Here is an 11,944-nt window from a genome sequence, read left to right as displayed (position 1 = left end):
CCTGCTGAAATCCAGCTACACCCGGGCTGGAAGGTGGAAGCTGCTCTTCTCCAGGAAGGCTACACAAGCACGTGGGGAGAAAAGGAGGAACGTGTCGAGCTGAAAACAGAGGAAGCTTGCTACAGGTGGAATAAGAACATCCTGAATGCATCTGGTCCCGACGCTGTGGCTTTTCACCCTTCCCTCTTGCAAAAAGGGCCAGGGAATCCTTATTACCACGAGAGGATGGGGCCTTAGTCTTATGGCCCATCTCTTCTTGCAGGGCTAATGCCCCTTAATACGACGCTGTGATGCAGGAAGACTACCGCCAGCCAGTGCCCCCACGTCTTCCACAACAGGTGAAATGACATTCTGGAAGACGAGACCTTTAAACCGGGGCTGCTGTCAAGGACAAATACATCTGGAACCAAGCTAGCTTAAGGGCCTTGCGCTGACCTAGATCTGCAAGTGCATTAAGTGGCATCAATAACCAGCTGAACAGGGCTAATTGGAGGGCTTCTGCTAGAAAGGGAGAGACCGACGGTTTTCATTTAAAAGACGGAGCTTCCAGATGTTTGCAAAATGAAAGCCGCTATGAGCATCAGTCCGGTCCCCCCGGCCGCCCTCTGGCTTTTGATTATGACAACCACCCTTAAAAGCACAAGGGGTAGGGCAGTCAAGTGCAGAATAAAAATGCCAATTAAGGGACTTTTCTTTCACCTCAACGATCATCACCATATTTTCTGTCTGCAAATCCATTGCCCGCTCTGGTTACGCATAACCCGCAGACTAGGATCGAAAATTCAGAGAAAAGCGCTCCTATTTTGCAGAATCCGTTGAACTCGGCATTTGGCAGGCTTCACGTTTAATCATCAGTTTCGCCGCTGACTCGTAGTCAGCAACTCCGTTTCCTCTGCTGTTTGTTTGGGTCTTTCCCACAGCAACAAAAGGACCAGAAATCTTTAAAATTAGAGGAAAATGTGATCGTAAAACCACAAAAACCAACAGGGGAACTCAGGGGCAGGTGGAGTATCTGGACCCGTTTCTAACTCGTTCCTTTACGACTCGCTGGCTCTTTGTTCGGCATCGTGGCTTTAAACGCGCTGTGTGAGACAGCTTTGGACGGTCGCGAGAGAGCAGCATTTTTAAGGGAGCACGAAGGGAAGGGGCGGACGGCCAGGAAACAGGGCAAGGTAAGCTCTGAGAAGGCCCCGAGCGTGGGGATCCGCTTGCAAGAAGCTCGGTGGCAACATAATAATCCAGTCCCCGAAACAAACAGCAAACCAGAAGAGATCTCCACAAAGTTACCTGGGTGCAATCGTGCCTTTAGGGTCTCCGAACCCCATCCCCTACCCCAGGGAGTGTTGCCCTACCCAGCGGCACCAGCATCTTGCTCTGCTGATGCGCCAGAGAAAACATATGATCAGAAACGAGAGCCAGGCAGGTCGACGGGAACAAGGGACCCGACATCCACAGCCTCCTTCCAACCGGGAAGGGAGCACCAGGCAGCTGTCCTAACAGTCTTATTCACAGCCCTTGATGGGATGCAGGTCCAGACGCCTCTGGCTGGATAAGAGATGTGGGCAGCTCCAAGACCTGTTTTCTGTCAAGCCGGTTGAAGAGTTTCGCTCGCAGACATCACCCTCGTTAGAGCCAACTGCCAGAGCGCGTGCTTAAGGCAAGCCAACGGGGGAGCGAGCGCAGTCATGGACACGTCCACGGGGGAAGAGTCCTGGCGGGTTTGCATAGCCTGAATGATACGCGACGGTGGCAAATGTGTTACTGAGACCACGCGTTTTCCGCTGCCTCGGTCAGTCGGCGCGCGCCGGGTCTGTAGGAATTGGTGGCTGCCGACAGACGTGTACTTGGAGGTCAGAGGCGAGGCCGTTTAGGCAGGGGGAGGACAAAGCTGGACTTGGAGAGTTAACCGTATCAGCAGAAATGGTGGGCTTTGAAGAGAGTCTGAAAGCATCTGGGATTACTGTCACGGGAAAAGGGGCTCAACTGGGATTTTAAACGAGTCAACAGAAAGCTCAATGACGGAGAGGAAAAATGGTCTTTTTGGCAATGAAACTCCTACGATTCCTGTTCCCGAGACACGGCTGCCATCTTACGTGACCCTTGGACAGGTTGCCTACCGAACCGGCACCTCGATTTCCCTGGCTAGCAAATGAGGACAACCCTTTCCTACTTTATACGAGTGCTGGACTGATCGCCATCAGGGCAGCACTCTGGCGTTATCTGTTCAATGAGATGATTTCCTTTACCTTGGTGTCTATGCACCCAACAATCTTCTAATGGACTTATCCTCAGTGGCGCAGGTAGGGCTGGACTAGTCCTCTTCCTTTTACAAACCAGCAACGGAGGCACAGAGAGACTGAAAATTAGTGGGCCTCAAGACTCAGAAACCACTTCACACATTTGGCCTTATAGGACTTACCAAGGGAAGTCTGTGATGGAGCAAAAGACCTGAACCCGGGGCTCCCGAGTCACAGACTAGTGCCCCGACTGCTGGACCATCCTTTCCTTCTTTGGATACTTAGGAGAGAAACACTCTCTCACTGCCCGTCCAACAGAGCAATTCATAATGCATATAACCAACCCTCAGGGCGGGGAGCTGAGAACTGCTGTAGGGTATCCTATTCACTTCAACTCCAGATACTCCACTTGCTTCATTTCTACTGGCATCTAGCAACACTGCACTGGAAGCCATGAAATATGCTGTTTCGGCAAGTACCATAATAGGCCTGGCCCATGCAGACACAACCAGGCCGTATCAAAGTAGTCATCTCTATACCAACAACCCAAGCAAAAGCCCAGGTCACACCTGAAATTTTAATACTTCAATCCATAAAAATGGCAATTAATGCTGTCCAATCTACACGCATCACAATTATTAAATATCGGCTGATTAGTTTAAGACATAAGGGATAAATTACAGGATTACTAAACCTCAGTAAATATCTCTGGGGGAGAGAAAAAAAAAAAAATCAACTGTTAGATGTCTACTAAGGGTCTCGTTGAAACCTAACTGTCAAGATGCCTTTCCGTTTCAAGCCCACCCTTGCTGAAAGCACATCTGGAAAAGCTGACAGGTAGTTGCATACCTTGGCACGTGTCAAACACGAGTCTCTCGCGTGTCACGCTGAGATGTGCTTGACCACCGGGCTGTCAGTCAGACCAACGCGACTCAAACAGGGAGACGCGCCACAAACACCAACAGCACAGGAAGCGCGGAGAGGCGGGCGAGGAAGGCTGGCCCTTGGAAACCTACAGACCGCCCTTCAGTACAGACCCCCCTGGCCAACCTCAGCGCCCCCTGCCGTGGGGAGCAACACTGCGGTCCATTCAAGTTGATCTTCTTCCAGTCATGGTGAGTCTCATGAGCCCAAGGGATGCTGAACAACTGGGTCCATTTAAAGTAAACCCTTCCCACAAACAATGGTATCAGAGGACTAGTTCCCCCCACCCAGCCCCCCCAAAAACCAGACAGTGCCCCTAACACCCCACTAACATCTCGAGCAATATGCTTCTCGAGACGGTTCACCGCTCCAGGCACCGAGAGCAAACACCACGGCACTAGGAGGGGACATGCTATTTCTTTTCAGCCTTAGTGGGGAACGGGGGTCTGGGAGCAAGCTCATCTCTCCTCTGCTCCAGCCCTAATAGATAACCTGACATTTAAAATAAGACTTTATTGCCATGTACTTACATTTTAATGTTTTCATGGTACTGCCTGGTGTCTGAAGGCTGGTTGTATAATGGCTGAAATAAATAAGAAAAATGAAGGCATAAATGGTATAGTCTGACATTTAGAAACTTAAACCTGTCAGAAACACTCCGGCATCAGCGTGGGCTCCCGTCTTGCAGACAGAGCGGGAGAGAGGGGGCCCTGCGTCGCCCGTTCTGCTCCATGCCGAGAGCCGTCTCCCGCAGCTGCCCCCTCTCCGCCTCCCTTCCCCGCGCACTGCTCCTCGGCTTTGATACCGGAGAGGGGCTGCCGCCTCGCACACACGCGGCCGCACTGCCTGAGTCACAGCGCGACCGAGAGCAGCCCGTGGGAGGCAGGCAGACTTCAGCCGAGCTGGCTCCGAAACAGGCAATTTTGCTGTGTAATTCACATAAACGCCGGCCGTGGCTGGGGAGCTGGCTGTTATTCCCTCGGTGAAGCCGCGCGCACCTTGGAACATATGACACGGGGGAGGAGAGGGGAAGGGGGGGGCGGCACAGTCTGTGTGCTGCAAGTTGTTATGTCTATGCTGCAAAAGCCTGCCTTTGCCTCCGCGGGAGCCGGAGCAAGATCCCGAATCTAGCCAGCCACCTGGGACACAGATCCCGGCGCTCGGCAGCTCGCGTGGCTCACTGCTGCAGTATCCCAGCACCCCGCGAGCCTCGAGCCTGTGTGTCCGCTCTGGACACCCCTGGCGGGGGGGACAGCACGCTCATCTTGGTTATGCACAGGGAACCCGCGGCACAGACAGAGCGACGTGCCCAAGGTCACGCGGGGAAGTTGTGGCAGAGCAAAAGACTCAACCTGCAGCTCTGCAGGTCTGGAACGGACCCGAATTGTTGGGGCGCTCTTCCTCTCCGGCCCCCAGAGAGGCGGCACGTGCCTAGGGCATGCGAATGAGAGTCAGGGGGCCTGGCATCTGTGCGGCAGCCCATCTGACCTGCGTGGAGAAAATGTGGGTGGAAGCAGCTACTGCAGGAGGATCAACTGTCAGCCTGCAAGTCCTCTTGTTTGATTAGTGGCCATGCCAGGCACTGCTGCTCTTCACCCAGGGGAACAGCACTTCTCCAAAGGGGAACTGCAGCAAGTCATGCCCTACTTCAGGTGTCACCAGACTTTAAGCAAGAGCCATATGGAGTCAAGGCCAGAGCAATGGCCCCCACCAGTTACTAGCTGGCTTTGGCACCACACAGGACCAAGATTTCCAGTCCACATTTGGATTCCAGCGTCTGCCAAGTTTTGCATTTTTTTTTTTTTTTTTTTTTTAAACAGTGCATTGTTGGCTGACGCTCACCTCACCTGTCTTATCAGCTCCTGATGGGATCAAAAAGATACACGAGCTCCTTGAACCTTTCTCTAGGTCCCCAGCACCCTCCTGCCTTCAGCACGCTCTGCCTGGTGCCCCCAAACACCCTCCCTTGCTCCAGTAGCATCCCAAAACCACACTTCTTTTAAGGACTAGGCTGCAGCTCAGAAAAAGGGATTAAAAGTCCCCCCACATTTCAGCATTAATTCTGGGACCTGCGGGTTCCCAGACCTGAGGCAGCTCTATAGTGAGAACAGTGCTTCATAGATGTCATAGACATCTGGGCTGGAAGGGACCTCGGGAGATCAAGTCCAGCCCCTGCCCCAAGGGCAGGAAGTCAGCAGGGGTCAAAGGATCCCAGCAAGATGAGCATCCAAATGCTGAGCTGATCCAAGGAACAGCACCCAGGTCTGAAGCCCAAATCCTCTCCTCTCCCATCCGCCAGCACCGATTAGCCAGAGGGTGGTGGGAACAACTCCCTGCAAGCCTGTACTGCATCTTCACCCCGTTCCCTAACTCTCATTCTGCCTCTGGCTGCCAGAGTCCTACCTAGGCCCTAGCATGACTGAGGCACCAAGCCCTTACCAATTGGGAGGACCTGACTTTTTGCATTTGACAAACTGGAAGGTCAAGCTGGGATAAACAGGGCACAGGGAGTCCTACTGGAGCTGTGGAGGTTGGTGGCACACGCCAATGGCTAGGCAATCCCAATACAATAGGTGGGTGCAGCACCCAACACCAGGCCCCGTGCCGTTGTCTTCTACAGCTCCGCTTCTTATTATTCCTCCTTTTGTCACATTCCTGGATGTCCCCCTTGTCGGGTCGTTCCAGGCATGGAGGAGCAGGGTAGGCCCTCGTTGCTTGATCCAAGCCCTGATGAACAACTGGCCAGGGCTTTGCTGAATGCACTGCATGTGGCACTGTACAGAGTCATTCTTCCTGTGCAACAGGACCTTTGCCAGTGGGGTGGGTCATTCCTCCTACTTGGCTGGTGTACGACAAACTCTGGCAACAGACTTTCATTTTTGCTAATTAAAATCAATGCTAAGAAATTCACATATTAGCCGGGGCCAGGCCAGAGAGAGGATGCAAAGGGAAAACTGGCAGAGCTGCAAGAGCCGGAGGTACAGCAGAGGATCCCGGGGGCGGGTGGCACCAGAGACGACTGAGCTCAGGACCCAAACCCGAGAGGTGTTTCTAGCCACCAGCCAGATTCGAGAGCTCAGGGCAGAGCCTGCACGTGCATCTCAAATGGTGTCAATAAAAGCAGCTTTGGCTCAACCACAGCAGCAACTGGTCGCCTGACGAACGCAGCCTCCGTCTAACCGCAGAGACGCTGTCCAACTTTGCAGGCGCTGCGTCCAGAAGCTGTTGCCGAACCATCTGCGAGCAATTTCACAGCTGTGGCAGAACGGGATCAAACAGCCAGAATGCATGACGGATGGCCGACAGTCCCAGCCGACAACCCAAGCACGATTAAACGCAAGCCAGCCATGCTGCCCCTCCATAGGAATGTGGTCGAGGAGACTTTGATCTCTAACGAGCAGGGCAATAAGGAGGAGACGGGAGGCTGGCTTAGCTTGTGTTTACCAGACTCCCCATCCTCCAGCCCTTGTAAGGCTCAGGATAATGGCAGATCTAATGGCTCATCTTGCAGCCCTCAATGTGGGTCCCTGCAGCCCCTACCTCGCAGACCTCCTCGCTCAATGGTTAGACACTGGTGTTGGCTGTCTGTCCTGGAAGCTTCTTTTCAAAGATGCGGCCTTCATTTAAAACTGGCCCTTTCCCTATTCTGCTCTCTTGTTACACGGCAGCGCTGGTACACCCCCCCTATTATCGCCTCACCAGGAAGGTTGGTGCACAAGGTGTAAGACTTACAGCAGGAGATGGACAGAGGGACTGTTTCTACATGCATGTCCGACTGACCCATCCCCGCGGCAGCTGGGTGTGAAGGTGCCACTTGCACCTGCGTCGCAGAAGTCACCGTACTCGGTTCACAGCTTCCCGCAGCAGAACATACGTCTCTCCTAGGAAGACCCAAACACACTTGGGACAGCTACCTAATCAATGAAGGTCACAGCAGCTGCTGTCAGCACTGATGACTTGGGTCATGATACCAGAGTACCAGGGAATACCAGGCAAGCTGTGCCTCCTACTTGTTCAAGCCCCAGTTCAGACCCTTCCAGCCTGGGAGGTGCCAGTGGACAGGCATCTGTCCTGGAAAGGCCTAGATGCAAGAGCAGGGGAAGGCAATTCCTAGGAAGAGGAAGCCAGAGCAGTGGCTCTGAAGAGTCGAAGCAGCACATGCTGCCCAATCAATGACAACACCCAAGAGCCACTTGGCCTGACCCAGTACACATAGGCAGTTTGCTCCTGCAGGACGGCTGCAGGGACCCCAGTGAAGGGCAAGAACATGCTTCGAGAAAGGAAGGTGTTTTCCTCCGATCTCCATTTATGCGAGCGGACTGGGACGTGATGAGTCATGTCAACAGGCTGCACTGGGGGCGAGAGGTGGCTGGTGACTGCTCCTTGCGGGCTGTGGCCCAGTCTTGCGTGCACACACGCTGCAGGCACATCGGTTCAAGTCATCTCCTGTGCTGCCTCCTAAAAAATCTGCGCTAACGGCTCGGACTGCTAAGTGTTAACAACATCCTGTTCTTCTGGGGCTTAAAAGAAACCTGCATACTAAGAAACAGGGAAGGCTAAAAATCCCAGCACCAACTTTAAAAATACCCATTCATCACCGTATGCTCGCAGGCTAGGGAAAATGAGAATGCAGCGGAGCCAGTACAGAGAACAGCAATGTGCCAGCCGGGGTTGGCCTGGCCACAGCAAAGCCATGCTATGGGACAAATACAGGTTCACAGCAAAACTAGGGTATAGCAGGTATAGGCTGGTCTGTTAAGATTCAACCTCCTCTGCACTCATTTCCTGTCCTGCAGGGGGAATTCCACTGAACAGCACCGAGCAGCTGTAAAAATAGCTGCCTTCCCTATCTGCAAGAGAGAGCTCATTGTATGAGGACTGCACTACCAGCCTGCTGCGGGATCCAGAGGAGAAGATGCTTGTTAGCACTTGCAGATTTGGGTATGGGGAAGGGCTTTGCTTGCCCATCACTGTAAACAAGTTGGTCTTGGTTTAGCACACCACATTAGTGCGGTGCTTAGCTTTCCACCCTAGCTTAGACGCTAGTCAAGTCAATGAGAGAAGCAACGCACTGAACGGCTATGCTAAATCCGAGCCAAGTTGCTGCTGCAGTTTTTTCACCCTGCATGAAACATGCCTGCCAAGGACTCGCTCGGGGCTCAGCCCAAGTGAAAGCTTTCAGGACGGCACTCAGATTCACATTCTGAATCATCTTCCTGCCTAAAAAACAGCATGGTCTTGACCACAGTACCCAGCATCTCCACTTCTCAAACAGCCAAGCCATGCTCAATGCTAGACCAACTACTGATAAGGACATGGAGGCCCCTGCCCAGGTGCTGTGGAGGAGAGGGGTGGGATTTTCAGAGGCATCTATAGGAATTAGGTATCTGCCTGTGATTGCCTTTTAGTGGGACTGAGTCAGACCATGCTCTTTCTAGCTAGGAAAAAAATCACCCCCCACATTCCCAACTCGAGCAGCACCAAGGGCAGTGATTCTACGCGGGAGGATCACACAGCCGTCAACACTACAGGAGACAAGACACAGGGCCAGATTTTTTAAGATCAAGTCAACGGGAGTTAGGGAGATAGACTGTCAACACAAAGCACTCACTTAGCGCAGACACCTTCCAAAGGAAGCCTCGGGATGCACATTTCAATGAAGAGCACAAGAGAGTCTGAAAGCCCAGAATTAAGGGCCGAAAAGGTGAAAGTCGAAGGCTTGTCTCTGGTCGGGAGATTGACTCAACAGCTTTCGACTTCAAGGATGTACTGATAAGGATTCAAGATCCGTGGCTAAGTTCTTAGCTCTCCTACACCAAGTTACCTGCAAAACCCCTGGTGCACCTGAAGCTACGCCAAGGCCAGACGTGCTAGTCAATGCATTCAGCTGGTAAAATCCCTCTCCCTTTTCCACATCACAAATACACCAAAAAAACCCCAACCCCTTCTGCAAATCTGGATCTGTCTCTGATTGGTTCCCTTTACCTTAAATTGAAGGCAGAGTCAACATGGCCTTGCTGCCCAACGATTCACCCTTGGATCAGGAACAAAAGGGAAATCCAGCAGGTTTCAGTCAGCCCAGTGGAAAACAAGCACTCCCTGAAGATGGTCTAGCTTTGGATTCAACCTGCCATCACATGACACTACCAGCATGTCATCACCACTCTGTGGTTTGCTAATGCTTCTATAACCTCCTGCCTCTCTCAGTTGTGACTAACCAACATCCTCAGTGACCTCTCGCCTTGAAAAATCAGCACCTGGCAAGCTGCCTTGCTATCACAGAGACGCTTATCTGTCACCATCTCTGTTTGATGCAATAACCAGCTTACGCTTGAACAAATATTAGGGAGAGGTCCGCGACCTGGGCCCTGCTGGTAGCCACCCCTGCATGTGCGAGAAGGCAAGAATGTTTTGCAGCCTAAGAGCTGGCTCTGAGGACCCAGATCTGCAGGCCCACCGTTCTCCCAGGACCCCTGCCCATTCCTATGGCATCATGCTGGAAGCAGACCGAGTGTACCATATGCAAATGTGCACGAGTGTGCATGAAGAGCTCTGCACTCCTTCCTGGAGGAACTTCCTCTCCAATTGAGATGACTGAGTATTAATAGCATTGATTTGTATCGCGGTAACATGTGGCAGGGGCTGAGGTAGGACGGCTTCTCTCTCTGTGCAGCTGAATTTAAGGGAGCCTGTAAGAGACCCAAACAATCTCAGCAAAGCATGGCAGCACGTGCTTACTGGACGTCTTCCCTGGTACCGTACACCAGTGGTGGCAGTGAGGGCAGTGACCGTGCTCTGCACTGTACAGAAGGACAGGCCGGCTCTGAAAGCTTTGCTCGCAGAGAGAGAGGACAAGTGAACTTTTCAAAGATGTACCATACTTAAAAGAACAAAAAGCTTGACACGGCCAGTCTAAGGGGCCAGGAAACTTGGTGGTAGAGCTGCCCGATGATGGAGTTATGCCCACAATGCCGACGGGCAGCTCCCCTTGCTGATAGAGGAGGTGAGCTGAGGTGTGCAGATGCGATCCCCCGTCCCCCAGGGATGCCCGCCTTCTGCAAACAAGGGAGACTCTCACTACGCTCAACAAAAAAACCCTCGTGAATTCTGAGTGGCAGGGAAAGCCCCAGAGCCACGTTCCCCAGGGATGCTCCTCCAGCAGAAACCCAGCGCCTCCCTTTCCCCCGCAGGCTTTCCCTTGAAGGACCCCGCTAGCTACAGCGTTTGTCTGGGGGCAGTCAGCAGCTTGCAAGAAATGCTCTGCGAGACCCAGGATCGAGCCCTCCAGCTGCCCCTTTCCATAGTGTGGAGGGAGTACTACTGGGAGGACAAGGGAGGTTCGCTCTAGGGTGCCCTCCCCGGTGAAGTGACCCCTGCGAGCCACGTGCACCCCTCAGGGAGGGAGGTTCCCTGCTATTTGCTGTACGTGCTTGCTGGGGGAAAGGAGGAGTCAAGCTGGGGGAGGTGAAGGAGCAGCTGAAGTCGGTGATTACAGTTCCCAGAGGTGCGAGGGGTGCCTGGGCGGGACGGGCAGGACTCTGGCCGGGTCCAAGAATGATCAGTGCCAGGTCACTCCAACCCAGAACTGCTTCCATCCCCGCAACACGCTCTGCCGATGCTCCCCCCACCCGGTTATGAAAGCACTCGTGCACTTTGCAGAGGGGATCTTCCACACACAGGCTCACTGAGGCACCAAATACATGGACTCAGTCCCCGCTGCTCTGCCACAGGGGGCGAGAACACGAGCAGCGCGGATTTGCCCCTGCTCCTAAGGACGGTAAGGAAAGCAAGTTAAGGGTTACGGCTCACAGAGGAGTAGGTACACGTGTCTATGTCTCCGTCTTTCACGTCCACCCCATCCCCTCCTGGTACAGAGCCAGCTGGATGTCCTGGCCAGCAGAATGCTTCCTTCTTATGGGTCAGACATGCGCGCGCACACACGTACGCACAGATGTGCCTGCCTCCCAGAGACCTCTCCACACCTGGCTGCCGTCCAGCCCCACCCCGTATCAGGAGATAAGACTTACCAGTTCCACTTGAGGGCCCAGTCCTTCCAGTATCCTGTGGGCAGCTTCTGCTTTTTTCTACAGAGAGGAAGGGGGGGGGAAGAGAAGGAAAGAAAAAGTTACGCTTCTCGTGGGTCACAATGCCAGCCCCATGTCTCGCTTTCCGAGCTGTCCAGAGGACTTCTGAAACAACGTGCACCGGAGAGCTCCCCCACCCCGGGAGGCAGGAGGAAGAGAATGAAGCCCAGATCTCTGGGGTCTGCAGCACGTGCCCCTGCAGGCGAGGGCGCCGGCGGCTACGTTATCACCCAGGGGGCAAGCCCTTGTCAAGCTCTTGGCAGGGGCGCTGAACGCTGGGACCACTCCCCGCCACGCCGGGGGCTCTCTCCGCAGCCCCGGTGCTTAGTCACTGGAGAGCCCTCCGTGCCGCCCTGCAACGGCTGAATCTCTTTCACTTTTCAAGCTGCTGGATTCAGTACAATTACCTCAACCCTATCACGGCGCGGAGGAGGGAGAGCGGGAGGGGGAGCAGAGAGGGAGAGAGATGCCCTTTCTAGGATTCGTTTCGTAAACATGTGATCGCTCCCCTCGGCTCCTCCGCTCCGCTCTCTTCCCCTTCCCCTCCCCACCACGAGACGCTTCCCCGGCCAAACTACCTAGCGCTTCTTATGAAAACAGGAGCACATGTCACAATGTGCTCAGTGGTTCCTAATTAAAAGTGGCCTGAAGAGAGACGTGGGTTCACTGCGAGAGTCTAAACACAGATGATATTTGCAG

General features: G+C 53.6%; 1 protein-coding gene across 25 annotated transcripts in view; it reads right to left on the bottom strand.

Moving 5' to 3' along the window:
• The window catches only part of NCOR2 (nuclear receptor corepressor 2), a 276,099-nt gene that overhangs the window by 141,877 nt on the left and 122,278 nt on the right, over positions 1-11,944 (bottom strand). For all 25 annotated transcript variants that reach the window (XM_025197842.1, XM_025197845.1, XM_025197875.1 and 22 more), the window contains exons 7-8: positions 11,189-11,245; positions 3,692-3,744 (exon numbers count right to left, since the gene is read on the bottom strand). In XM_025197842.1, the coding sequence (XP_025053627.1) occupies positions 3,692-3,744; positions 11,189-11,245 (110 nt within the window). The remainder of the gene's footprint in view (positions 1-3,691; positions 3,745-11,188; positions 11,246-11,944) is intronic.

This window comes from Alligator sinensis, unplaced genomic scaffold, assembly GCF_000455745.1.
Source record: "Alligator sinensis unplaced genomic scaffold, ASM45574v1 scaffold628_2, whole genome shotgun sequence".
Taxonomy (NCBI): Eukaryota; Metazoa; Chordata; order Crocodylia; family Alligatoridae; genus Alligator; species Alligator sinensis.
This window is presented reverse-complemented; position numbering and strand designations above follow the sequence as displayed.